General features: G+C 42.4%; 1 protein-coding gene across 6 annotated transcripts in view; it reads left to right on the top strand.

Annotated features, from left to right (window-relative positions):
* The window catches only part of lepr (leptin receptor), a 165,123-nt gene that overhangs the window by 95,269 nt on the left and 41,934 nt on the right, over positions 1-27,920 (top strand). For 5 of the 6 annotated variants that reach the window (XM_068037296.1, XM_068037298.1, XM_068037294.1 and 2 more), the window contains 4 exons: positions 10,459-10,746; positions 14,207-14,324; positions 15,249-15,445; positions 16,542-16,687. In XM_068037296.1, the coding sequence (XP_067893397.1) occupies positions 10,459-10,746; positions 14,207-14,324; positions 15,249-15,445; positions 16,542-16,687 (749 nt within the window). The remainder of the gene's footprint in view (positions 1-10,458; positions 10,747-14,206; positions 14,325-15,248; positions 15,446-16,541; positions 16,688-27,920) is intronic. The other variant, XM_068037297.1, reaches the window with a different exon arrangement.

The raw sequence follows: 27,920 nt of genomic DNA, 5'->3' as shown, positions 1-27,920 counted from the left end.
TTCAAAAAGTAAGTCCATTTGTCATATCTGATTTGAGTGGCTCTTCTTTCATCAGAGGCCATTTGCAAAACTGATATTAAGTCTGGTATTTCAGTATAAATTGTAATGGGATGTATCCCTTGAAGGGGTCATGTTTTAATGAGACACTGAACTGTCATTCTCATGACTTTTATTTGTCTTTCAACATTGGAAAAATTATAAGAATGAAACTGAACGGCACACTGCGATTTTCATTGTAAAAACCTGCAACTGCAAGATTAGGAGATGTTTTAACATAAAGATTAAGTGGGAACTGCAAGTCTCTTTGTTCCAGATCTATAGCCTTCTATATATCGTGGCACAGTTGCTGTAATTTCAAGTAACCATCCGGGGAAAAAATGAATGCGCCTTTAGCTGCCTCGCCTACTCGAGCAAACAGAGGTGCTGAGAGCTCAGCAAAGGTCAGTGTAAAAGGTCTAGCAAAGTTCAGGAGTCCTAAACTAGCCTGTAGATTTTTCAAGGTTTGGGGATATCGAATTGTGTCTTGTTTCTCTTTATAGGACTGAGTTAATCCCTTACCAGTTCCAGTTATACGGAGGCCGAAGAAATCTACTTCCTCTCGAATGAATTGACTCTTTTTAATGTTGATCTGGTATCCAGCAGCAGTGAGCTGGGATAAGACTGTATCAACAGCCTGCAAGTGTTCTTGGAGGTCATTATGTGAAACATAAATGTCATCCACGTAAGAGTTAACATTGGGCAGTTCTTTTAAAAGATTGATAACCTGAGCAGAAAAATGAACGGGACTGTTTTGAAATCCCTGGAGTAATCTAGTCCAACAGTATTGAAAGCCGTCAGGGGCAGTCATCGCAGTCTTTTGCCAGTAAGATTCTTTAAGTGGGTGAGACCAAAAACGGTTGGCCAAATCAATACAAGATTTAAATATTTCTCTTTTTGTGCCGGAAAGATGGGCAGTGGAATTCTGCTGCTGAGCAGTGCTCAGCACTGAGACTTTACTAAGTAATTGACCACTAATCTCCATCTGCCATCAGGTTTAAGGACACCAAACAATGGTGAATTAGTTTTAGAGGGCATTTTTATCAGGGCATCTTGTTTCTCTGAATCCCTAATAGTATTGAGTAGATCTAATTTCCCTTTATGATCCTGAATAGGCCAGTTTCTGGGCTTGTGCCAGCCTGCATCAAGAGAGTGAGGTTCTGTATCTACCTTGCCACATTGGTTCAGACGATGCTGTAGATAAGGGTAGTACTTGTTTAGAAGCTGTTCCAAGAGAGCCTTATCTACCACCTGCACCCCCCCCCCCCCCCCAGGCAGGTGCAATCCAGTTGTGCCTGAAAATATGTTGGTCGGTCATCCTGGTCTGTGATGCCTTCACAGGCCTGGATGTGATCTTAAGGAAGTGTTGAATATCAGGCTGTCCTATAATAGGGCAAACTAAATCAGGTACCAATCCCACCTCAAGGGTGGCTGTAATGCTGCAGATAGTAACAGGAATTTCATAAAAGTCAATCAGCTGTGACTTTCACTGTGTGAATCCCCCAACTGATAACTGATAAATCGGGCTCCCCAAATCTGACCACTGTGTTTTTATAATTATAGGATCCATAACGGAGTAATCAGCTCCTGTATCAAAGTGTGCCTGAACCTGTTCAGCGGTAGGCAGTGTTGCCAGGGCCTGGGGGAATTCAAGAGACCCTGGCTGGGTGCCAGCCCTTCATTGCGGAGAGTCATATTCTTCCGAGTCCTGACTATCAGCCCTGTCTTGATTTCTGATGACTTTAACTGATGTCTGCCCCTCCCTCTTAGGAGTCTCACACTTTCCTGATTCCTCAGGTGGTCTATCAGCAGGCTTACAGTCATGACAATCGCCCCCTTGGGGTGGATGCCGATCCTGTCGGGAGTCTTTCTGATCTCTGCCCTTGTCAGCCCTGGATCCTCCCATTACCCTGTGATAGGCACGGCCGGTGTAAACTGCAACCCCCTAGGGATCCCATCTGACCCTGCTATCTCTCTAAGGTGTGGTGCCAGACCGTTCCGACCATTCCAGGGAGGTATGCTGCTCGCGCACCTGGTGAGATGGCATTGGAGACCGAACAGAGTGCCCGGCCAGGGTCCCAAAGGAATGTGTTGGCGGGCGACTGGAACGAGAAGGAGCCCGGGTCCTATCATGTCCCTGTCTGTGTGAAGCAGAGACGTTGTCTGTATTATTTTTAACCTTGGGATCCGGCTGGACCTTGAGCTTAGCATGGGGCAGACCCAGCAAGGTATAATTCGAATGGATAATGCATTCAACATTATCCCACCTCTGCTGGTCATCAGGATAAGCAGATAATGCACCTTCACAGGGTAGTCTAAGCACAGAATTCTGATACTGGTTAGCCAGACAACCGTGAACAATTTCCCAGTTTCCATGAGTAAGGTCCCTGCCTAATCAATAGGCGACTACCAAACCAGCGACTATCAACTTGACTGTATTTTGAAGGATTTCTTTGATTGTTCCCATGACATGCCCACCCTGAGTTGCGGTCAGGAGGTGGACGTAAATTTGAATCCAGTTGTTGCACCTATTGATTGGGGGTACTAGATCAGAGTTTATCATCATGGAGAGGAACTGCTGTAAATGTGCAGCACTCCAGCCTTGACAGCAAGTGTCAAGTCTATCAAGGTTGTTTAAAATCCATCTTGTTTTATCTTGGTTGCTGAGACCGGGCTTGCCACACATGACATAATATAGAGTTAAGATTTGCATTGCCTAGGGGCGTAATTTGAGATCGCACTGGTTGTCCCACTGACAGAGGAAAGCCTGCAGTACCGTCATTAGCAAAAGCTTGAACAAGGGCCTGTTTCATTTGAAGATGATGTATCAGTAGCTGTCTATAATCCTCTCACAAATTCTGATCTCAAACCTTATTGTGAGGAAGCCATCTGAACCAAAATCCATGGCCACCACGCACGTAGGGAGACCCAGGACCTACTAATCTACCATGGATACCCCCACCCTGTTGTGCACCAGTCATTCGGCCACCCAGTTGTACAGACATGCACTTTATCATTAAAGAATGTTGTGGGTCTGGGGTGTCAGTCTGATTATCCCACTGGATACGTTCTATCCCGTCCACCTGGGGATGAGCCACAATAATACCATGAGCTCTAACTGAACCATCGACACCTAATTATCTATCTCAAAGACAACTACCTGATCCGCCTGAGGCAGCGGAATGGGATTCTGTAATCTACTGAAACAAGCTGATGGATCACCCAAAGGAAAAATTAAGCCAATCCCTACAACATTGGGCAGCACAGTGATGCAGTGGTTAGCACCGCAGCCTCACAGCTCCAGCGACCCGGGTTCAGTTCTGGGTACTGCCTGTGCGGAGTTTGCAACTTCTCCCTGTGACTGCGTGGGTTTCCGCCGGGTGCTCCGGTTTCCTCCCACAGCCAAAGACTTGCAGGTTGATAAGTAAATTGGCCATTATAAATTGCCCCTAGTATAGGTAGTGGAATTGTGTGGATGTGGTAGGAATATGGGATTAGTGTTATATTAGTATAAATGGGTGGTTGATGGTCGGCACAGACTCGGTGGGCTGAAGGGCCTGTTTCAGTGCTGTATCTCTAAAATAAAATAAAAATTATTTATTATGGCTGAACGGAATCAATGTGTCAGGACCTGATCGCAGCTAGGATTTAAAGTGAACTTTAAAGGAAATTTCCAAACCTCAAAAGTAGAATGTTGGAGTTCTGATTTAAGATCCACAAACTGTGATCAAGAGATTGCCGTCTCTAGATACTTAAATCGGGGTCTTAGTACTGCTGGCAGTAAACACTCCTTCTGTACTTACAATTCTAAAATAAACATTAAAGACAAATAGATAAGTATAGGATTCTGTTAACAACAAGACATGTTTTGGGCGTCAAATGAAGTGATTTATGACTTTAACCCCTTATAGGGACTAAACCAAATCAGGAGTACATCCCTATAAATCTCCTTTAATTAAGTTTCAACCAGACATACTCTTATGGACACTTATTTGGGTCCAAAGAATTGAACTAGCTTTCCCTCAAAGAAAGAAAACTAACAGAGAATATTACCATCTTTTGGATATATCCCAGATTTTATAAGTGTCTGGGAAACTTTCCAATATGTATTTTCCCACTTAGAGACACAGAGAGGGAGTTCTTGTAGTTGTAAGCAGAATGCTACGAGACGATTTATTAACTTTTATATATTAAAGAATTTAACATGCAATACACTTTCAAGTGGATAAGTATACTACAATATCAAAGATTACTAAAAGGTGTAAAACATAATGTTATTTCTAAAATAGAATCCAAAAGTTCAACCTTGACAATGTTACAGCAAAATATCCTAAAATATCCATCAAAATTCAAAGTAAACTATTACCTTAAATTCCCTGAGTAAGCCTCCTGCTTAACAAGACAAACCACACTTAGTTAAGAACAGAATTCTCTTGTCATGCAGTCAGCCATTCTCACCATAGGCTGAGAAGCATTAATGAGGAATTTCAATACCCCTGATTTTTTGATTCAAAACTCTCACGTTTGTACTGTTTCTAATCTATTAACTCATCTTTTGGAATGTAGATGTTACATTTCTGTGCGTGTTTTTCCCGCTTTTGTTACCCATATATGGTAATATCATTTGCTACTTATTCCTAATTAATTACCTGCTGAGAATTCCCTTCTCATAAGGTTGTGAGCTTTTATTTGGTCAAAATGTTTGTCGTGTTTTATAGTAACATTAAGACTTAACTTTATAAATGTGTTTTATACTTAAAAGATTTTTAATAAAATTTGTGCAGTAACTGTTTTTGTAGGTAACATTCCATTTTGTGATTGATCATCTGTGATGGTTCTTTGATGGTTCTTTGTACCATCTGTTTAAGTCTGTCTGTTTGTATCATTAACATTATTAACTAATTAAGATTATAGTCATCAATACGGACTATGTATAGCCTATATCATTTAACTTAAAAGGCGTTCCCGGTACACATTCCATTGTAACAGGGATGTTCATGGATTTTAACTCTGTCCTTAAAGGGAATTTCAATGAGTCTTGAAAACTGACCATTTATTCAATCTTTAATTCTAAAAGGTATATTGTGTTAATTATATCTAAATTCTACCTAAGTAAGCCTCTTATACCTATATTTCATCACAGGGACACAGGACATACCCCAGTGGATAAATATGTTAGAAAAAAAGTGTGTCAGTTTGCTGTCAAGTGGCAGCTGCATCTGGGGATGGTGGGAAGCAGAGCAGGACCCAACACTGGACAGGCCAGAGTGGGAATCATGACTCTGGATTAAAACAGTGTTTAGCCAGTAATCTCTGTTCAGAATAGCACTCTGCCACCACGCCCACCCACCCCCAGCCAGTTGACCTCAGAGGCTTAAGGAATTCTCAATCATGTTGTGGATAGTTCTCTGTGGGGCTGCAAATTCAAGGACTATGAGAGGTGATATAGTGTAAGAAACAACAGTAGTAAAAAAAATTGCAATTAAACTTTAATTCGACAAACAATACCAATGAAATGATTGTGAAATAAAGAGTAACAAAACATTAGTGAGCTTCAGTGACCAATGGCACACAAGAACAGTGAACTGTAAAATGAAAAATGCAGATGGCAAGGGCCACACTCCTCTACATAAAGCAACAATGTGGCAGGCAGTTGTCAGGGTTCCAGCTTGTGTTGGGGTTCTGCTGTTTGGTTGTTGCTTTCAGAGGGAGCTTTGCAGGCATTGAAATGTGTCCTTGAGCAAATATTTCCTGTTGCTGCGAAACTGACTCTATGGCATCCCACTGTTAAAAACCTGACACCCTCACCAACAGAAATTGAAGGAGTTTGTCAACACATTTGCTGCTGGGTGTCTTCCTGAGTAAACAGATGCATGTGGCCTTCATAGTCTCTGATCTGCGGAAAGCAGCTGACCATCCCTCATTTAAAACTCCTGCCACCTGTCTCAGCAGGTACATCATGGCAGGAGGCAGCCCTGAAAGCTTAATACCTTTTGGACAGCTGTCGCTGAGAGATCAATTTAACATGACTGACAAATAAGTCTGTCCTTTCAAAGCCCTTAAAACAACAGAAAATGGTGGAAGCATTCAGCAAGTCAAACAGCATTCGTAAAGAAAAAAATGATGTGCAATGTTTTGTTCTTCGTATTTATTCTGTTAAGGAGCATGCCGAGTTTCTTACCTTGCTTTAACCCTGGTCAGCTCATGGATTTTTTCCCCAGTACTGATTCCCCATTGAGGGGGGTCATCAAGGTGATGCTCATCTTGCATTCATCCAGAAGGGCGCACAGGTCCTCCTCCACAAAATTTGTGGGACTCTTTTTGAATGATCCTGCAATGTGTCTGTGAAAATGGGGACGCTGAGATACTGAAATAAAATTTTTCAAGTGATTTTAAAGCAATTTTGAACAAAAATGGAGATCAAGACCCCGCAGCCTCACAGCTCCAGGGACATGGGTTCAATTCTGGGTGCTGCCTGTGCAGAGTTTGCAAGTTCTCCCTGTGACCGCGTGGGTTTTCGCCAGGTGCTCCGGTTTCCTCCCACAGCCAAAGACTTGCAAGTTGATAGGTAAATTGGCCATTGTAAATTGCCCCTAGTGTTGGTAGGTGGTAGGGAATATGGGATTATTGTAGGGTTAGTATAAATGGGTGATTGTTGGTCGGCACAGACTCGGTGGGCTGAAGGGCCTGTTTCAGTGCTGTATCTCTAATCTAAAAAAAATAATAAAATAAGATGCATTGGAACAAATAAGTAATTTTAAAATGATTTCAGACAAATCAGATTGCAGACAGCCAAACGTGCTGCCACTTACATGCCATTCCCAAGCTTCATTCCGAGGAATGAGGTCTGTTCTGAGCTTTTCTCGTCCTGCACCCAAGGATCCTTTATGGGGTTCCTGGAATCCAATTGTTAAATCACAGCTGTAATCAAAATATTAAAAAAACATAAATTACATTTAGACGTTTAATGGTTCACCGGATTTTGGTCTTCTATTGAGGTCTTGTATTTTCTCGGAGGTGTAATTATTCATCTTACTAAGCTCTTTCTTGACAGATTCCTCACTCAGTCCCTAGGTTTGAAGGTTGTGTGTGATGCATGCTGTAAATAAGAGAAAAAAATAAAGTCACAGACTTCCAAAACCGGTGACAAGGGGCCTCCCTCCCTGGCGAGCTCCTGTTGCGAGAGATTTGTGATATTCTGAACTCTAATTAACTAATTAATTAACTACAGACTCTACATAAGAGCAGTATTCAATGGTTCAGTCTCACTGAATGACTTAAGTCATTATGGAGGCAAGTTTTGCACTGCACCAAATGTCATGATGATCCATCACCTTTTGCTGAAACCAACAAGATTATCTAATGTTTTGAAAATTAATTACAAGAATCATTACTTTGCCATCAATTGCAGTATACAACTGCTCACTGGCTTCTTCATGCTCCATAAGAATTGGGGCTTGCTGACTGCCTGGTTGGTGCTGGGGGTGCAGGCAGTCTGACACTGTTTGCTTGTGTGGTGCTGGGGGGTGGGGGGTGCACCACCACGCCGAGGCATATCCAATGCTCTTGCTGCAACATGAGGAAAAATAATTGGCATCATTCATATATCAGAGTTGGGAAGCCATTTGCGCAACTCCAATTTACTCCATCATCTGTTTCTGATTAGACAGAGCTGTAAGGCCCCTGACCTTAGCTGAGTTCTTGGACAAGACAAAAAGGGCAAACAACAATGGTTTCAGTGCAACAAGTCAAAAGAATAAATGCTTAAACAAGAAACTTAACAATAGGTAACAGTTGAAAGCTGCTTTCGATCCTTGCTCCTCGAAGCTGCCTGGATACAGGTAATGCTGTCTTCAGTCCTTCTCTGATGTCTTTTTTACTCTGGCTTCTTCTTCTGTGTGAGTCGTCTTCTGTGGTTCTTCGTGTGTCTCTGTCTCTGCCTGTGTGTTCTGTGGTTCTTAGGACCCTGCTTTTGTCTCTTTGTTTCAGAGCTGCCTTGTGCCAAACTCTGCAGCTTTACACCCTTTCTGACCTAATATAATTGATACTCTTTCCTAACCTGGCTTAATATGATTGGCTTCTATTGTCTCACCCCAGACTTTATGGCACCGTCTGTTGCAACAGAACTTTCATAAAACAGCATCTTTGAAAACTACTAAAACAACAATCCTTTCAATAAAACCTTTTCATAAATGACTTTAAACATATTTTACAGCCTTTCTACTTAAAACATGAATTTAAATATATTTGCACCTTTTTAATCCGAACATGAATTTAAACATATTTTACACATTCTCACAGAGTTGTATTAGAGAAAGAGGTGCAGCAATGCAGAATACAGTCCAATTCAATGGATATCACATAGGCAGCTCTGGAAGAAAAAATACAAAAGCAGGGTCCTCAGAACCACAGAACACACAGGCAGAGACAGAGATACTGGGTATTTTTTTAAGCAGCAGGCAGTCTTACAGATTTGATTAAGTCAATCCAGTTGTAGTCAACTTGCCAATCAATCAGCACCCTTTTCTCATGCAGTGTAAATTGTTGCTCCCATTGAAATTTGGCAATCTTGAGTCTGTCCTGATGAGTGCAAGATGGAAAGCTTCAACAGCTTGTCTCTTTTTTTCAGCAATACAAAAGATCTGTACTACCAAGTGACTTTTTTTTGATTGTGGAATGTGGGTGTTGCTGGCTAGACCAGTATTTATTGCCCATCCCTAATTGCCTTTGAGAAGGCGGTAGTGAGCTGCTTTCTTGAACCACTGCAGTCCTTGGGATGTAGGTACACCAACAGTCCTGTTAGGAAGGGAATTCCAGGATTTTGACCCAGTGACAGTGAGGAACAGTAATGTAGATCCAAGTCAGGATGGTGTGTGGCTTGGAGGGGAACTTGCAGGTGGTGGTGTTCCCATGCATCTGCTAACCTTGTCCTTCTAGGTGGTAGAGTTCGCAGATTTGGAAGGTGCTGTCGAAGGAGCCTTGGTGAGTTGCTGCAGTGCATCTTGCATATTGTACACACTGCTGCAACTGTGTGTCGGTTGTGGAGGGAGTGAATGTCTGTAGATGGGGTGCCAATCAAGTGGGTTGCTTTGTCCTGGATGGTGTCGAGCTTATGAGCGTTGTTGGAGCTGCACCCATCCAGGCAAATGGAGAGTATTCCATCACACTCCTGACTTGTGCTTTGTAGATGGTGGACAGACCAAAACCTAAAAGAGATGATTTGGTCATTTAATTCATTGCTATTTGTGCGACTCTGCTGTGCACAAATTGGCCGTATTTCCTATATAACTGCAGTGATTACATTTCTGAAGTATTTCATTGGCTCTGAAGCATTTTGGAATACCTTGAGGAGGGTGTGAACGGTGTTGTGTAAGTCTTCTCTCAATGTTTGCAATATTTCCTCATTTTGTGTGGATTCATGAAAACTGGAATTTCCCCCTACACCCCACCAATCTTTATGTCAGCATCAGGTGCAGAATAATACTTTTGCTCTGCTCAAATGTTTTGTTTCTAAAGAACATGACCATCCAGACAACTTTCTATCTCTATATTTGCCAAACTTCTCTATTTATGAGTAAGACTGTGAATGTATGGAGGGGGGAGAATTCCTATGGTCTTTGCCTGTTGGCAACATCATTATAAAAGCATTTTCAAAAGGAATGCTGGTCATCAAAATTTTACACGTGTTAAATTATTGGAGGAATAGTACAGAGAGGAAGGAAACGAGGCCTAGGTGGATTCATTCTATATCCACTTTAATGGCAGAACAAATAATATAATGTCTATTAGTGTTGCTTTTAACTAAAATAAATGACTTCAGGACATCTTAACCCAATCAGTATTTAAAGACACTATCCCTCACCGGAACACCTACTGCATATACTCAATTCATGAATTAATGATGTATCTGGTCAGGATTTATCTGGTTAGAATTGCCACATGTGCTTATATTAGCTCAGCTTAACTGATGAAAGAACTATATGTAACTTTTGCTAACTTTTGAAGTAATTGTAACTGCTAAGATTGCTTTATGGTTTCATTGAGATATTAGGCTCCTTACGTGCTGTTAGTACTCTTGGCAACGTTCAATCATAATTTTGAAAATGTTTGTATAGTTCCATTTTTTTACATAGGTAATGTTAGCTTTTTACACCCCATAACTCCACTGTGCCTTTTCCCCCACCTGTGAATTGATAGGGTTAACTGAACAACATGAGCACTTTCAGAACAGCATAGATGGAAATTTGAGAGTCAGTCACCAGTCTGTAGGTTGATGATGATGTGTGGCACATGCAAAACCTAGGCAGAATGAAAGAATATACTTTTAAAATAATAGTGGTCAAATACTATACAATTGATGTGTAAACATGAAAATACTAAGAACAATATTTCTTTCTTTAACATGCAAATATTCTTTGACAGAAATTACATATTACCCTTCTCAAGTACTGACCACTGTTGGCTCGGATGTGACAGTGCGGTGTGTTTTTTATAATCAGACCTTGACCACTAACAATGTCGCCTGGTGGTTAAACATGAATGAAAAAATTCCAGAACATCAATATACTTTAATCAGTGATCATGAAACCAGTGTTACTCTCCTCAACATAACATCAAATGGACAGTCCCACTGCAACATGTTACAGTGTTGCCTTCAAAATGAAGAAAGGAGTATATGTAACTTTCGCTACGCTGAAATAATCATAATCGGTAAGATTCTTTTGGAAAATAAGCAGCATGTTTTCTGACAGTTTGAAGAAAATTCAATCTGTCACAGATTTTTTTTAAGCAATTCATGACATTTTATCCATTTTATACTTTTTTTTCAATTTTACCTGCCTTATCCCCTCCTCCCCAGAAGGTGCTGGGATTCAGTTACCTCAATAATCAAATGACGTCATTGTCTAGGAAGATTGATCACTTAGATAAGGTGATGAAGGGCTGTGGAATTGTATCCCAGAATAGTGTGTTTTTTCAGGAGAGCAGGGAAGTTTCTTTTTTAGGTAAAAGACTCCTGTAGAAAATTCTGCCATAACCATTTGAACCAGCTTCTCTCTGTCTCAAAGAACATTATATTAGGCAACTGCAGAATACTGTTTAATTGTAAGTTATGACAGAGTTATCAATTGTAAGGGTACATGCTCACACCATTTCGCTCCTAGGGTGTACTTAATCTGAAAATAATAACATATTATACCTGTAATACTTACAAGAGTGTACAGGAAACTCGTGACATCTGCTGGAATCATATATTAAATATTACTAAAATATTTCAAATAGTTAATTATTATTGAGCCTTACTTTCTGTATAGTTTACACTTTGAAATCTATACTTTTAAGTACTTAGAATATATTTCTATTAAATCTACCGGTCTATATTTTCTCTGTTTAAGAATTATGCCATTTTGGAGGATATTCACAAACATATTTAAGTGAGTAATGATGCTTGTCTAGAAAAGTGCTTTAGATTATATATTTTCTTTATACATAAATGTTTTATTTTAACTGATTTTATCATTTTTGGGACAGCAAACCATAGCTCCCCACATCCTGGGCTGAATTTTTAGTTGCTCTTGGGGGAAAGTTCGGGTGTGGGCAGGCCTGGGAAATGGTGCACTAGTGACGCATCACTGGTTCCAGATGCCTCAGCGACATGATTAGATTTTCCAGGGGGAGAGAGCCAGCAACCCACACACCTCCAGTTCCCTGCTTTGTTGACCTTGTTATGGAGCTTGTTAAGAGTATGGGGAGCAACAGTTAGCAATTTTCAAATGGCAAGCAGGGTTTGGCATTCGTTTGAGCATAGCTGTCACGATCACAGCGGGAAGCCATTAGTACTCAGGACTACAGTGTGAAAAAGTTGTATAAAAGGGGAGATTTAGGGCTGAATTTTATTAGCGCGCCGCAAATCGCTTCGGCGCGATTTGAAGTCAGCAGCCTTCAGGTGTGGCTGCGCCATTGCTGAGCCCCCGCGATATTTCGCACAGGGGCTCATTTAAATGGAGGCAGCGGAGCGGCCACCCCTGATGGTGTAGAGGGGGCGGATGTTCTGTCCACAGCCAATGGCATCAGGCACCGGCGCCATTTTAAATGGCATCAAGCCCTTCAGTGCCATTTAAATGTTTAAAGAGACAGGGTTGTTACAAGTTTGAGATAAAAGTTTATTAACACTTCCAATCCCCTCTCCCACCCCCCTCCATTGAATAATCCATAGATTGTTTTGTCTTACCCCTCCCCACCCAAAAAAGTGAGTTTTCACTCACTGCCTTTCCCCCTCGAACTTTATTCCCTTTGACTCTAAACCCCTTCCCACCATCCCCGCAACCTATCGGAGCAGTTTCCCCCGCTCCCCCCCCCCCCCCCACACCCCTACACCCTGAAAGTTTCACTCCTCCCCCCCCCCCCCCTCCCCACCAGTGTAATGCCTCGGAACTCCAAATGGAGTTCCAAAGGCACACTAGTTGCGGCTGGCAGCTGGAATATCAGCGAGGGATGGCCACCGGGACAAGGTAAGTTAATTTGCATTAATGTTACTTCATTTTAATATTTAAGTGAAGTTGGCGCAGGGGGCTGCACCGAAGCCTCGCCATCGCCAGTAAAATGCGACGGGGTCTTCTTGGCGTCGGGGGTTATGGCGGGTCTCTCCGGAAGAATTTTCCGGTCCCCCCCACCACAAACACCAACGCCAGAGACCTCATAAAATTCAGCCATTAAACTCAGTTGCTCATGCATTGGCAGAGTTGCCATCACTAGAATTGAGAGGCTTGATTTTGTGAGGACAGAGCGTTTGAACTCTTGTGAGGAACCTGAGACTGATGTGACCACCTCAAGCCATATGTGGCTCACTGGAGCTCTCCTTCCAGATGGAGGGAGGAGTACAGCTCTCCTGTCCCTCAGGGCCTCAACTGAAAAGCGTGGGGTGCCAGGGGTGGCTGCCCAAACCACCATTGGCCCACTGCTCTTCCTGCTCATCCATTTTCAAAGGCAATGGCAAGTCCAGTCTTAGGTGCCATTTGTCTTTTAAATTATCCCTCTGTGCTTGGCCCCCACCTCCTGCCCATGCCCAGTGTCCTTAATTGGGCACCAAACTTGACTCCAGGCCAATTAGTGGATGACACTTTGAAAATTGCATTGTATCACTGATGCTGACATGGGGCTGAATTTTACCGGCCCCTCGACACCGCAAGTCGTGGGATGGGGGCCGGTAAAATTCTGTGGGGAGATGCCGGCCTCGACCCGAGACGTCGAGAAGGGCCCCCGCCGCACATTACTGACGGCGTGGGGAGCTCGGTGCAGCCCCACTGCCACCTGGCGGTGGGCCCTTCATCAGCATATTCAAATTAACACTAAAGAGATGCAAATATACTTAACTGCAAGTGGCGGCCGTCCCACGCCAATTTTACGACCGCCGTTCATGCTCTGCGTGCCTTCAGAACTCCCGAGATAACCAAAACTTGCCTTTTTCCCAACCCAAACTTTTCCCCTCAACCTTCAAACTTTTGCCCTTCAATCCTTCCCACCGTCCCCACATCCAATCAAAATTGTTTTCCCTGCTCCCCCAAGCCTCCCACCCTAAAAATGTTCTTTTTCCCCTTCCCCACCATGTTCTGTAGGCGAGAACCTGGTGGGGAGGGGGAGAAAGAAAATTTTTAGGGTGAGAGGCTTGGGGGAGCAGGGAAAACAATTTTGATTGGATGTGGGGATGGTGGGAAGGGTTGAAGGGCAAAAGTTTGAAGGTCCGGAGGTAAGGTTCGGGTTGGGAAAAAGGCATGTTTTGGTTATCTCGGGCAATTAAATGACCATTGGTGGGGGGGCGGGGGTTGGGGAAGGGCCTCCATCACAAAAGTTTTTATTTAATAAAAATTTATAATGATACACCTTTAAATATTGTAATTTTTGCTACTGACTTAAAGCCCTTCAAAAATGGCGCTAGATCCATTGCCAAGGATGCGGCGGCCGCCCCCTCTACATCATCAGGGGCAGCGGCACTTCCGTGTCGGAAGGCCTCCGAGTTCAAAGCGCAGTGCGCAATTAAAATTCAGCCCATGGTGTGGGGTCGGGACCCAGAAATGTTCTTGGCATCAGGTTCCTGACCCCGGAATGAAAATCTGGCTCCTGTTCATAATGATGTTTGTACTAAATTTCTCATAATTTTGATACTTTTAATTAGATATGAAAATTAACATCTCATGTGAGACTGATGGTGCAATGGAAACAATGGTCTGCAGATGGCCCCCAAGTGCATGGAAAACAGAAACAGTCAGCAATTACAAGTTAAAGTATTATATGTAAGTATAATGTATCTTTATCTTTTATTGCGGGGTGTGGGGTAGGAATAACTTCTGATTGCTCATTTAGTAAAGGTACTGCACAGTGTAGAACTGAGTCAACCAGGCCTGATTACTTGTTCAACAGCTTTCATTTTACCTCTACTATAACAATCCACCTTTTTAACTCCCTTCATGGTGGAATTTTATAGTGTGCAAGCTTCACAAGGATGCAGAGTAAACCTCTGCAGAATAAGCCAACAATGTGACTTAGCCTCAAAAGTAAGAAACTAATTTCTCACTACATTAGGAAGAATTTTTTCTATTTCCCACATTAACTATTCATATCTTGAGTATGATTGACAATTTGTGCTGAAATCTGAATTATGGGACCACACATTACAGATTTGGTTGGATTTGTCCCAGACTCATTTTATATACAATCCCATTACAGCCAGCATGAAGAAAGAAGACCTTTATCCAATCAGACTTGAACCCAGGTCCCAGAAATGAAAGTACTAATCACCTTACCATCTAGTTCCCCAGAATTTAATATATTGGGGTGGCGCAGTGGTTAGCACCGCAGCCTCATGGCTCCAGCGACCCGGGTTCAATTCTGTGTAATGCCTGTGCGGAGTTTGCAAGTTCTCCCTGTGACCGCGTGGGTTTCCGCCGGGTGCTCCGGTTTCCTCCCACAGCCAAAGACTTGCAGGTTGATAGGTAAATTGGCCATTATAAATTGCCCCTAGTATAGGTAGGGGAATTGAGGGAAGGTGGGGATGTGAGAGAGTAATAGGATTAGTATAAATGGGTGGTTGATGGTCGGCACAGACTCGGTGGGCCGAAGGGCCTGTTTCAGTGCTGTATCTCTAAATAAAATAAATAAATATTATTTGATTTGATTAAGCCAATGCACATTTTGTCATTGTTTTTTTTCTTGAAAAGGAAAGGGTTTTGGTGTGATAATCTGAAAACTGAAGATCAAAGCACTGATATTAAAGAATGCCCAGGACAAATGAATGCGTTTGAGTGTCATATAAAGCCCATTAACCTCACATTTGGCCATGTGATGTGGTTGGAATTCCACCATCAAGAGGCAACATTCAAATCTCCACCAATCTGTGTAATTCCCATGGATGTGGGTGAGTTAAGCTTTAATGGCCATTAATAATATCTTAAGGTTCAGGCATTTGTTTTATAATTCTATTCTTCAGTTTAACAAAAAAAGACAATTCCATTTACACTCTGGGGAAAAAAGCAAGCTTCAGTTCATATTGTTTAACAGCCTACTGGTTATCAAATACATGTGGTGTAATATTACCACAGGTTTAATGAGGAAATGTATTTTTCTGAATTGATGCATTAATTGCTAAAAGTTATAACAAGAAATACCTATACATTTACTGGTGCCTTTCATATAAACTTTGTTGCTTTATTTTATGCAAGTTTGTGGTAACGTGGGAGCAGCCATCTTTTTGTGTAGAACTGTTTCACCCAACTACCCTTCATACCTTCCAGTTCAGTGACATCATGAAGATAGAGACCTGCACAAAGCTCACCATGTCCATTTGTGGTGTGACCGGATTGGAATCCCAGAATATTTTTTTCCTGTTCTGAATAGGATGCAGGCAAAAGTTAGTTAGCCTTGCCTGCCCTTCAACATGTCTTCAACATTCCTTGCCTCTTTATTAATATGTCTATGGCATATTCCTCTGAATTTTCCTCTCTGGTCCTTCCTAAACTTTAAATATGTCATCCTATATGTTTTCCTCCTTTTCAAGTTCACTATGCTTGAATCAAGACTTTGAATCTAATTCATTCTTTATGCATATCTCAAAACTGTGGAACTCCTTAGTCATCCCTTCCTCTACAATCTACAAACTTTTAAAACCCAAACTTGACATCACTTAATCACTACTATTTGATTTAACCACATCACTTGATCACTACTCCTCATATATCTCACCTTCTCTTAAACAATGGACTCTGGCCCTTTACTCAGGTTTCTCAATCATAAGAAAAATTGTAATTTTGAAGCATAAGGTAGTAATGGGTTAAAAACTCAAATTTCCAGGTTTTCTTACTTGTTACTTTTTATGGTTATGAATATTTTGGTGAAATATCCTTTTCCTTTTAATCTGGCTGCATAGACTGATGAATAATTTATCTAATGCAAACTCCAGATTTTGAAAGTGCTTTAATGCCATTAGTATGACCTTTTCCTTTTCATATTGATAGTGAAACCTTGGGCACCATCCAAAGTTGATGCAAAAATCACTTTAAATCAAGGTTGTCTAAATATCAGCTGGGACAAGCCACGCCTGCCACCATACAAGCTTCAGTTTGAAATTCAGTACTCCAAGGATGGAGAGAGTAACTGGAAGGTAGGGTGATCTGCTAAAACTTTGTAAAGCCTGCACTGAATTGTACAGCATCTTGAAGTATCTGCCAGCGCTGGGAAGGTCTGAGGTGAAGGTTTGTGTTGAAAATCCCCTCCACAACCCCCACTCTGTCCCCCTCATTCATACACACACACACACACACACACACACACACACACACACACACACACACACACACACACACACACACACACACACACACACACACACACACACACACACACACACACACACACGTTCACAATCTTAGCCACATTGCAATTGGGAAATGTCAAGTGAGGGAGGGAAGTTTGGAAGGACCGGCATTCGTACCAGCCTTCTAGCAACCAGTTTCAAAATGGCATAAGTAAGGAGACTGAGCATGTAGTGCCTGTTATGGATAGTGACTGTTATGGATAGTGACTGCTGATAGATGATCTGCTCCTAGTCAACTTTCAGTGCACCTTTGTAACTAGGAAGCATGGAAGAGTGATTTAGGAGAAACTCACCCTCTGTACATTCCATCTCTGCCTTTGGAAAAAATTAACTAGTTCCGACAGTGCTGAGAAATAAATTAGGAACCCAACTGCAGGCGAACCTTGTGTACCTTTCTTCAATCTGGCATGTCACCTTGGGGTAGGAAAACTGCACTACAAGTTTGCTTTGATCTCTTATTTTTGTTCAAACATGAATAAATTGAGGATAGTGCAAAGGTAGGTTCAGATGTTTTATTTACACATCTGGGAAAAGAAGACTGCAGAGCAAATATATTTATTCCATAAATAGACAGCTCTGGAAAAAGGTGTGAAAAATATTTTTCAAATGGCGCAGTTAATGCCATTGACTGTTAAATAGAGGTGGTACAGAGGTTTAAATATTGGGCTTTCATCTCTTGGACATTGGTCCAAAAAGTATGCAAAGATGTGTGATATTTATGGCCACAAGGGTACATGGGCCTTAACTCTTGTTATTTTGTATTTGTAAAATTGAACTTGTTGGTAATGGAATTTCCAGTCCCGCCCAGAGACCTCAGGCTGCATTTTTTGACGGCAGACGTAAACAATGGCAGCCCACGCACTTTGCGAAGCCGCTGCGAAATTCACTGCGGGAGCTCATTTAAATGGCCGGGGCGGACCGCCCACCCTGATGACGTGGAGGGGGTGGGCAGTCAGTCCCTGGCAATGGCGTCAGGTGCCATTGCGCAGGTGCCAACGCTATTTTTAATGGGCTTCAAGGCCTACATTGCAATTTACATTTTTAAAGGAATAGTGACAGTTAAAAATTGAATAAAGTGATCCTGACCCTCTTTCCCAACCCTCCCAGTAAGCATAGAAGTAATTACTTGCCCACATTCCCCCCCACAAACACTTAGCTTGTGCTGCCAAACTCCCCCCCCCCCCAACAAAGTTCATCAACTTTAAACTTTACCCCTTCCAACCACTCCCTAGACCAATGAAATTAATCTGACCCCGCTTCCCCCACAACCTGCACTGAAAAATGTACCTGCCCATCCCTCCCCACCAGTGTCCCGCCTCAGATGGGTATCCGAAGGCACGGAGTGCTGGCCACCAGCAGCAATATCGCTCCGGAACGGACGCCGGGAGCCGGTAAGTAATTAATTCATTTATTTAAATATATTTAAATTTGCTCCTGTCGCCAAGCGGCAGGAGGGCTGCCACGAGGCTTCGCCACCACTGGCAATATCAGGCCGGGCCTTCATGGCATCGAGGCCCATGGCGGGCCTCTGCCGGAGGCATTTTCCGGCCCTGCCCTTCCCCCCAGCCACAACATTGGGCGGGCTGTAACATTCAGCCCCTCATCAATTTTTTATCTCATTATTGAATTAAAACATCCTGTATACCTTAATTTTAAATACAAATATTTATTTTCACAAATAATAATGCAGTACAGGAAGTGGTTTCAAAGCTTTTAAATCTAATTAAAATTCCATGCACCATAAAAAATTGATTTCTCCTATCCCTCCTGTCCTGATTCATCCTAGAGTAGTTTTGTCTGTATCAGCAACGTTCTGGTACCTCATTTACAGCCAAGTAGAGGACAAACAGGGTAATTTTAACCTAAAACAAAAACAAGAAATGCTGGATTCACTCAGCAGGTCTGGCAGCATCTGTGGAAAGAGAAGCAGAGTTAACGTTTCGGGTCAGCGACCCTTCTTCGGAACTGACAAATATTAGAAAAGTCACAGATTATAAACAAGTGAGGTGGGGGTTGGGCAAGAGATAACAAAGGAGAAGGTGTAGATTGGACCAGGCCACATAGCTGACCAAAAGGTCACGGAGCAAAGGCAAACAATATGTTAATGGTGTGTTGAAAGACAAAGCATTAGTACAGATTAGGTGTGAATATACTGAATATTGAACATCAGCAAGTGCAAACCTGAAGAAAAACAACCTGAAAAAAACAGTGGGTAAGCAAACTGAACAAACTAAGATGAAATGAAATAAATGCAAAAAAAGATTGTAAAAAATGTAAAAAGGAATGCAAAAAAAAAAAGGAAGAAAAAATAACTAAAAATGACTAAAAATGAAAGTAAAGTGGGGGGCTGTCATGCTCTGAAATTATTGAACTCAATGTTCAGTCCGGCAGGCTGTAGTGTGCCTAATCGGTAGATGAGATGCTGTTCCTCGAGCTTGCGTTGATGTTCGCTGGAACACTGCAGCAATCCCAGGACAGAGATGTGAGCAGGGGGGAGTGTTGAAATGGCAAGCAACCGGAAGCTCAGGGTCCTGCTTGCGGACTGAGCGGAGATGTTCCGCAAAGCGGTCACCCAGTCTGCGCTTGGTCTCCCCAATGTAGAGGAGACCACACTGTGAGCAGCGAATACAGTATACTACATTGAAAGAAGTACAAGTAAATCGCTGCTTCACCTGAAAGGAGTGTTTGGGGCCTGGGATAGTGAGGAGAGAGGAGGTAAATGGGCAGGTATTACACCTCCTGCGATTTAACCTAATCCAGCCAATGGAAAGCTGATTAAATCGAGGACCCATTTTTACTCTCCATTGAAGTTGGGCAGTGTGTAAAATAGGCACCCAATAAACTAGATTGGCAGGGGGTTGGGAGGAGGAGGTAAACCTCGTCCCCGTCCCAGGGCACCTTCCCTTGCAATCGCAGGAGGTGTAATACCTGCCCATTTACCTCCTCTCTCCTCACTATCCCAGGCCCCAAACACTCCTTTCAGGTGAAGCAGCGATTTACTTGTACTTCTTTCAATGTAGTATACTGTATTCGCTGCTCAGTGTGGTCTCCTCTACATTGGGGAGACCAAGCGCAGACTGGGTGACCGCTTTGCGGAACATCTCCGCTCAGTCCGCAAGCAGGACCCTGAGCTTCCGGTTGCTTGCCATTTCAACACTCCCCCCTGCTCTCATGCTCACATCTCTGTCCTGGGATTGCTGCAGTGTTCCAGTGAACATCAACGCAAGCTCGAGGAACAGCATCTCATCTACCGATTAGGCACACTACAGCCTGCCGGACTGAACATTGAGTTCAATAATTTCAGAGCATGACAGCCCCCCACTTTACTTTCATTTTTTGTCATTTTTAGTTATTTTTTCTTCCTTTTTTTTTTTTGCATTCCTTTTTACATTTTTTACAATCTTTTTTTGCATTTATTTCATTTCATCTTAGTTTGTTCAGTTTGCTTACCCACTGTTTTTTTCAGGTTGTTTTTCTTCAGGTTTGCACTTGCTGCTGTTCAATATTCAGTATATTCACACCTAATCTGTACTAATGCTTTGTCTTTCAACACACCATTAACATATTGTTTGCCTTTGCTCCGTGACCTTTTGGTCAGCTATGTGGCCTGGTCCAATCTGCACCTTCTCCTTTGTTATCTCTTGCCCAACCCCCACCTCACTTGTTTATAATCTGTGACTTTTCTAATATTTGTCAGTTCCGAAGAAGGGTCGCTGACCCGAAACGTTAACTCTGCTTCTCTTTCCACAGATGCTGCCAGACCTGCTGAGTGATTCCAGCATTTCTTGTTTTTGTTTCAGATTTCCAGCATCCGCAGTATTTTGCTTTTATTAAGATGTAGAATCAGTTTGGGTGGAGCTAAGAAACAGCAAGGAGCAGCGAACATTGGTGGGAGTTGTTTATAGGTCACCAAATTGTCGTGGTAAAATTGTGCATGGTCTAAATCAGGAAATTAGAGCCGCATGTAGCATGGGCAATACAGTAATAATGGGTAACCAATTTACATATAGACTGGGTAAACCTAATTAGCACTAATGATGTGGAGGATGAATTCCTGGAGTGTGCACGAGATGGGTTTCTGGAGCAGTACGTTGAGGAACCAACTACGGATTGGGCTATTTTAGATTTAGTATTATATCATGAGAAAGGGTTAACTAATAACTTTGCTGTCAAGGAACCATGAGGAAATAGTGACCACAATATGATAGAATGTTACATTAAGTTTGAGAGAGATATAGTTCATTCTGAAACTAGGGTCTTAAATCTGAACAAAGGAAACTGTGAAGGTATGAGGGGCAAGTTGGCTATGGTGGATTGGGAAAATATTTTAAAAGATGTGATGGTAGACAGGCAATGGCTAGTATTTAAAGAAGTATTACATGGTTTACAACAAATATACATTTCTGTAAGACATAAAAACCCAACAGGACAATTGAATCAACTGTGGCTAACAAAAGAAGTTAAAGATTGTATTAGGTCAAAGGAAGTGGCTTATAAAATCAAAAGAAAAAGTGGTAAGTCCAAGGTAAGTCTGAAGAGGCATGGCAGTTGGCAGGAAAAGAGACAGAAGTGTAAGGAGAGAGCCAACAGTGTAACAGCCCCAACAACCAATTTTATCTGCAGCACCTGTGGAAGAGTCTGTCGCTCTAGAATTGGCCTTTATAGCCACTCCAGGCGCTGCTTCACACACCACTGACCACTTCCAGGCGCTTACCCATTGTTTCTCGAGACAAGGAGGCCAAAGAGAACATGGTTTACAACAAATATACATTTCTCTAAGACATAAAAACCCAACAGGAAAGTTGAATCAACCGTGGCTAACAAAAGAAGTTAAAGATTGTATTAGGTCAAAGGAAGTAGCTTATAAAATCAAAAGAAAAAGTGGTAAGTCCAAGGTAAGTCCAATTTAGAATCCAAAAAAGGAGGACCAAGAAAGGGAAAAGAGAATATGAATGCAAGCTAGCGAGAAACATAAAGGCAGACTATAAAAGCTTCTTTAGGTATGTGAAAAGGAAAAGATTAGCAAGCACAAATGTGGGTCCGTTACAGGCGGAGACAGGAGAATTTGTGGTGGAGAATGGGGAAATGGTGGAGAGACTAAACAATTGCTTTCTGTCTGTCTTCACGGAGGAAGGTAGAGAAAATCTCCCAGAAATACTAAGGACTTGTAAAACTGAGCAACTGAAAGAAATTAGTATCACTAAAGAGGTAGTAGTCAAAAAATTAATCTGATTTAGAGTTGATAAATCCCCTGGACCAGATGAGCTACATCCATAAACATTCACTCTCTCCACCGCTGTGTACAGTGGCAGCAATGTGTACCATCTACAAGATGCACTGCAGCAACGCACCAAGGCTCCTTATTCAGCATCTTCCAAACCTGCAACCTTTACCACCTAGAAGTACAAGGGCAGCAGATGCATGGGAACGCCACCACCTGCAAGTTCCCCTCCAAGTCACACACCATCCTGACTTGGAACTATATCGCTGTTCCCTCACTGTCGCTGGGTCAAAATCCTGGAACTCCCTTCCTAACAGCACTGTGGGTGTACCTACCCCACATGAACTGCAGCTGTTCAAGAAGACAGCTCATCACTACCTTCTCAAGGGCAATTAGGGATGGGCAATAAATGCTGGACTAGCCAGTGATGCCCACATCCCATGAATGAATAAAAAAACATTTCAAGGGGATTTGAGTACAAAAGTAAAGATGGCTTGCTGCAGTTGTATAAAGCCTTGGTGAGGCCACACCTGGACTATTGTGTACAGTTTTGGTCTTCTTATCTTAGGAAGGATATACTTGCCATAGAGGGAGTGCAATGGAGATTCACCAGACTGAACCCTGGGATGGCGGGATTGTCTTATGAGGAGAGATTGCACAAACTGGGCCAGTATTCTCCAGAGTTTCGAAGAATGAGAGGTGATCTCATTAAAATTTATAAAATTCTTACAGGACGTGACAGGATGGATGTAGATAGGATGTTTCCCCTGGCTGATGAATCTAGAACCAGGGGACACAGACTCAGAATAAGGGATAGGCCATTTAAGACTGAGATGAGGAGGAATTTCTTGACTCAGAAGATGGTAATTCTTTGGAATTCTTTGAGCTTTCACAGTCCTGTGGGGTAATCATTGAGCATGTTCCTGGATACTTATGACATCAAGGGATATGAGGATAGTGGGGAAAATGGCATTGAGATAGATGATCAACCATGATATGTTTGAATGGTGGAGCAGGCTCAACAGGCCAAATAGCCTACTCCTGCTCCTATTTCTGATGTTTCTATGGCATTGGTGCAATTGTTAGAGATGACCATGGTTCAGGAGATCAGGATGGAGAATCAATTTGGGTGGAGATGAAGAATAATAGGGGAAAGAAGTCACTAGTGGGAGTGGTCTACAGGCCCCCTAACAGTAACCACGAAGTATACAAGAAGAATTATTGGTGCTTGTGATAAAGGGACGGCAATAATCATGGGTGATTTTAATCTACATATAAACCGGAAAAATCAGATTGGCAGTAGTAGTCTGGCAGAGGAGTTCATTGAATGCTTTCGAGATAGTTTTTTAGAGCAGCACATTCTGGAACCAACCAGAGAGCAGGTTATATTAGACTTGGTATTGTGTAATGTGACAGGATTAATGAATGATCTCAGAGTAAAGGCACCTCTAGGTAGCAGTGACCACAATATGATTGAATATTATATCCAGTTTTACATCCAGTTTGAAAGAGAGAAGAGTGGGTCTAAGATTAGTATTTTAAACTTAAATAACTATGTGGGCATGAAAGCTGAGCTAGCTGAAGTGAACTGGGTCACTAGGCTAGAAGATAGATCAATAGAGAAGCAGTGGCAGACATTTAAGGGGATATTTCAGAATACTCTGGATAAGTATATTCCGACTATAAAGAAAAATTCTAAGGGGAGGACCCACCATCCATGGTTAACTAAAGAAGTTAAAGAAAACATCAAACTGAAGGAAAAAGCATATAATTGCGCAAAGTTGAGTGGCAGGTCATATGATTGGTCAGAATATAAAGAACGGCAGAGAATGTCTAAAAGGTTAAACAGGAGAAAGAAATTAGAGTATGAGAGGAAGCTAGCTAGAAATGTAAAAATGGATAGCTAGAGTTTCTACAGGTATTTAAAAAGGAAGCGAGTAAGAATGAGAATGGGGAGTTAATAGTAGATAATAAGGAAATGGCAGATGAAATGAAAAAATATTTTGCTTCTGTCTTCACGATAGAGGTTACAAAAAACATTCCAGTAATAGCTGTAAATCAGGAGGTGGCAGGAAGAGAGGAACTTGGTGAAATTACAATCACTAGGGAAACGGTACTGAGCAAACTGATGGAGCTGTGGGCTGACATCCTAGGGTCTTAAAAGAGGTGGCTAATGAGGTAGCAGATGCGTTGGTGTTAATTTTTCAAAATTCGCTGAATTCTGGAGAGGTTCATTCAGACTGAAAAGTAGCAAATATAACCCCTTTATTCAAGAATGGAGGAGACAGAAAACAGGTAACTATAGACCAGTTAGTTTGACATCTATCGTGGGGAAGGTGTGAGAATGGATCATTAAGGAGGCTATAGCTGCGCGCTTAGAAAAACTCACGGTAATCGGGAATAGTCAGCATGGTTTTGTGAAAGGGAAATCATGTTTAACCAATTTATTGGAATTCTTTGAAAGAGTAACATGTGCTGTGGATAAAGGGGAGCTCGTTGACGTACCGTACTTGGATTTCCAGAAGGCATTTGACAAGGTGCCACATAAAAGGTTATTGTGCAAAGTAGGAGTTCATGGTGTAGGCAGTAACATATTAACATGGATAGAAGATTGGCTGGCTGGCAGAAAACAAAGAGTATGCTTAAATGGCTCCTTTTCTGATTGGCAGGATGTGATGAGTGGAGTCCTGCAGGGGTCTGTGCTGGGGCCTCAACATTTTACAATTTATATCTATGACTTATATGAGGGGAGCGATGGCATGGTAGCTAAATTAACAGATGACACAAAGGTAGGAAAGTATGTTGTGAAGGGGACAAAAGATAGGTTGAGCGAGTGGGAAAAAATCTGGCAGATCGAGTACAATGTGGGAAAATGTGAAGTTGTTCTCTTTGGCAGGAAGAATAACAAAGCCAAGTATTACTTAAATGGAGAACGACTGCAGAATTCCGAGGTGCAGAGGGATCTAGGTGTTCTAGTGCATGAGTCACAAAAAGTTAGTATGCAGGTACATCAAGTAATAAAGAAAGCTAGTAGAATGCTATCCTCGATTATGAGAGGAATTGAAAATAAAAGTAAGGATGTTATGCTTCACTTATACAGGGCATTGGTGAGACCACATCTTGAATACTGTGTGCAGTTTTGGTCTCCTTGTTTAAGGAAGGATGTAAATGCGTTGGAGGCGGTTCAGAAGAGGTTTACTGGATTGATATCTGGAATGAGCAGATTGTCTTATGAGGAAAGGTTGGACAGACTGGGCTTGTTTTCACTGTAGTTTATAAGAGTGAGGGGAAACTTGATTGAAGTTTATAAGATTCTGAACGGTCTTGACAAGGTGAATTTGGAAAGGATGTTTCCTCTTGTGGGTGAATCCAGAACTAGGGGGCACAGTTTTAAAATTAGGGGTCACCCTTTTAGGACAGAGATGACAATTTTTTTCTCTCAGATCGTTGTGCGACTTTGGAACTCTCTGCCTCAGAAGGTGGTGGAAGCGGGGTGATTGAATATTTTTAAGGCAGAAGTAGATAGATTCTTGTTAGGCAAGGAAATCAAAGGTTATCGGGAATAGATGGGAGTGTGGAATTCGAGACACAAACAGATCAGCCACGATCTTATTGAATGGCGGAACAGGCTAGAGGGGCCGAATGGCCTACTTCTACTCCTAATTCGTATGTTCGTATGTCTGTCCCCTACTGGGTGAATTAGGTGAACATTACTCACTAAGGCCTTGACTACCCTGAGGACCCCCCTCCCATTGTGTATTGTGCTACTACTGCTGTGCTAAGTGAAATGGACTAAGGACAAATCTAACAGCCTGATACTGGGCATCCATGAAGTGGTGTGGGCTATCAGCATATTAAACTCCAAAAGCAATAGTGCTACTGACTAAGTGGTCCCACAAATAGCTGATCAAAGAAAAGCTCTGTAACCCTACCGCATCAAGTCAAGAATGGTGTTGTATAATCCTGCACCTAACAGAAGTGAGGGAACTGCATGGACATTCCCATTCTCAAATATAAAAAAGGCTCAAATGTTTGCCAGAATTTGTAGCCCAAAGTGCTAAGTGCACTTATTCGCCCTCCTTCCAAGGCCCCACTATCAAAATTGCGAGTGTCAGTCAACTTAGTTCATTCTGACATTAAGAAGTGTATTGGACACAGCAAGAGCTATAGGTCCTGATAACATCCTGGCTGTAAGACCTGCACCCCACCCCACCAGCCCCAACCAGACAAGCTATTGCAATGCAGCTATAACTCTGGAATCTACCCGACTATTGGAACATTGCCCAGGTAGACTCTATCCACAAAAAGCAAGATAAATCTAACCTGGCCAATTACTGCTCAATCAGTCTTCTCCAAATCACCAGCAAGGTGATGGACGGAGTCATTATTGATACCATCTACTTATTAATAACCTGTTTGCTCATTTTGGGTTCCGTCAGAACCACTTGGTTCCAGATCTCATCATAGATTTTATCCAGGCATAGATACAGGAGCTGAATGCCAAAGGACAGGTGACTTCGAAGGAGCATGCTATTGACTTTTGCATGAAGCAGTCCAGCCGCTGATGTTATAAATGATACAAAGGAAGGTAGCCATGATTGTTGGAAGTCAGTCATTGCAGACACAGGATATTGCTGCACTTGCTTCTCAGGCCAGTCCCCTTGGCCTAAACATCTCCCATTCCTTCATCAATGATCATCCCTCCATCATAAAGCAAGGAATAAGGCTGTTGCTAACAATTTAACAGTGATCAACTCCATTCAAAACACCTCTGATAATAAAGTGGCCCTTCTCAGTCTATAGCTGGAGCTGGATGGGATCAAGGCATGGTCTGATAAGGGGCAGGAGATATTCACACCACATCATATCAACAAGTAAAGACTCAACCTCCTCCCCTTGACCCAGAGGCCATTACTGTCCAGAAGTGCCCAGCCCAATCATATTAAGAGCAGAACAGATAATAATCTACATATAGCTTACCTCCTGACCACTCAAAACCTCTTCTCCATCTGCAAAGTTCAAGTCAAGAATGCAATGGAATAGTCACCAGTCTACTGAATGAGTGCAGCTACAGAAACACCCAAGCAGCTCAACATCATCCAGGACAGAACATTTCTATCACCGAACTCTATATTCACATGCTACATCACTAGCACATTGTAATTGCAATGTGTCTGTGTACAAAATGCACTGCAGCAGCTCAACAAGACTACTTTAACCTCACCTCCCAGCCATGTAACCTCTACCACCAAGATCTTCCACGTTAACATCTGGAGTCTTGTGCCAAAATTGGGAGAGCTGTTCCACAGATTGGTTAAGATTAGATTAGATTAGATTAGATTAGAGATACAGCACTGAAACAGGCCCTTCGGCCCACCGAGTCTGTGCCGAACATCAACCACCCATTTATACTAATCCTACACTAATCCCATATTCCAACCAAACATCCCCACCTGTCCCTATATTTCCCTACCACCTATCTATACCAGTGACAATTTATCATGGCCAATTAACCTATCAACCTGCAAGTCTTTTGGCTTGTGGGAGGAAACCGGAGCACCCGGAGAAAACCCACGCAGACACAGGGAGAACTTGCAAACTCCACACAGGCAGTACCCGGAATCGAACCCGGGTCCCTGGAGCTGTGAGGCTGCGGTGCTAACCACTGCGCCACTGTGCCGCCCCACCAGAAGTGGCAGCACAGTGGTATACAGTCAGGAGTGAGAGGCCCTGGGAGTCCTCAATAATGACTCTGGATAGGCATGGATAGACCACATGGGATTGGGGGTAATATTCTGG

The sequence above is a fragment of the Heterodontus francisci genome, chromosome 8 (genome assembly GCF_036365525.1).
Source record: "Heterodontus francisci isolate sHetFra1 chromosome 8, sHetFra1.hap1, whole genome shotgun sequence".
Lineage (NCBI taxonomy): Eukaryota > Metazoa > Chordata > Chondrichthyes > Heterodontiformes > Heterodontidae > Heterodontus > Heterodontus francisci.
The sequence above is the reverse complement of the archived record's forward strand: the minus strand, read 5'-3'. Positions and strand labels throughout refer to the sequence as shown.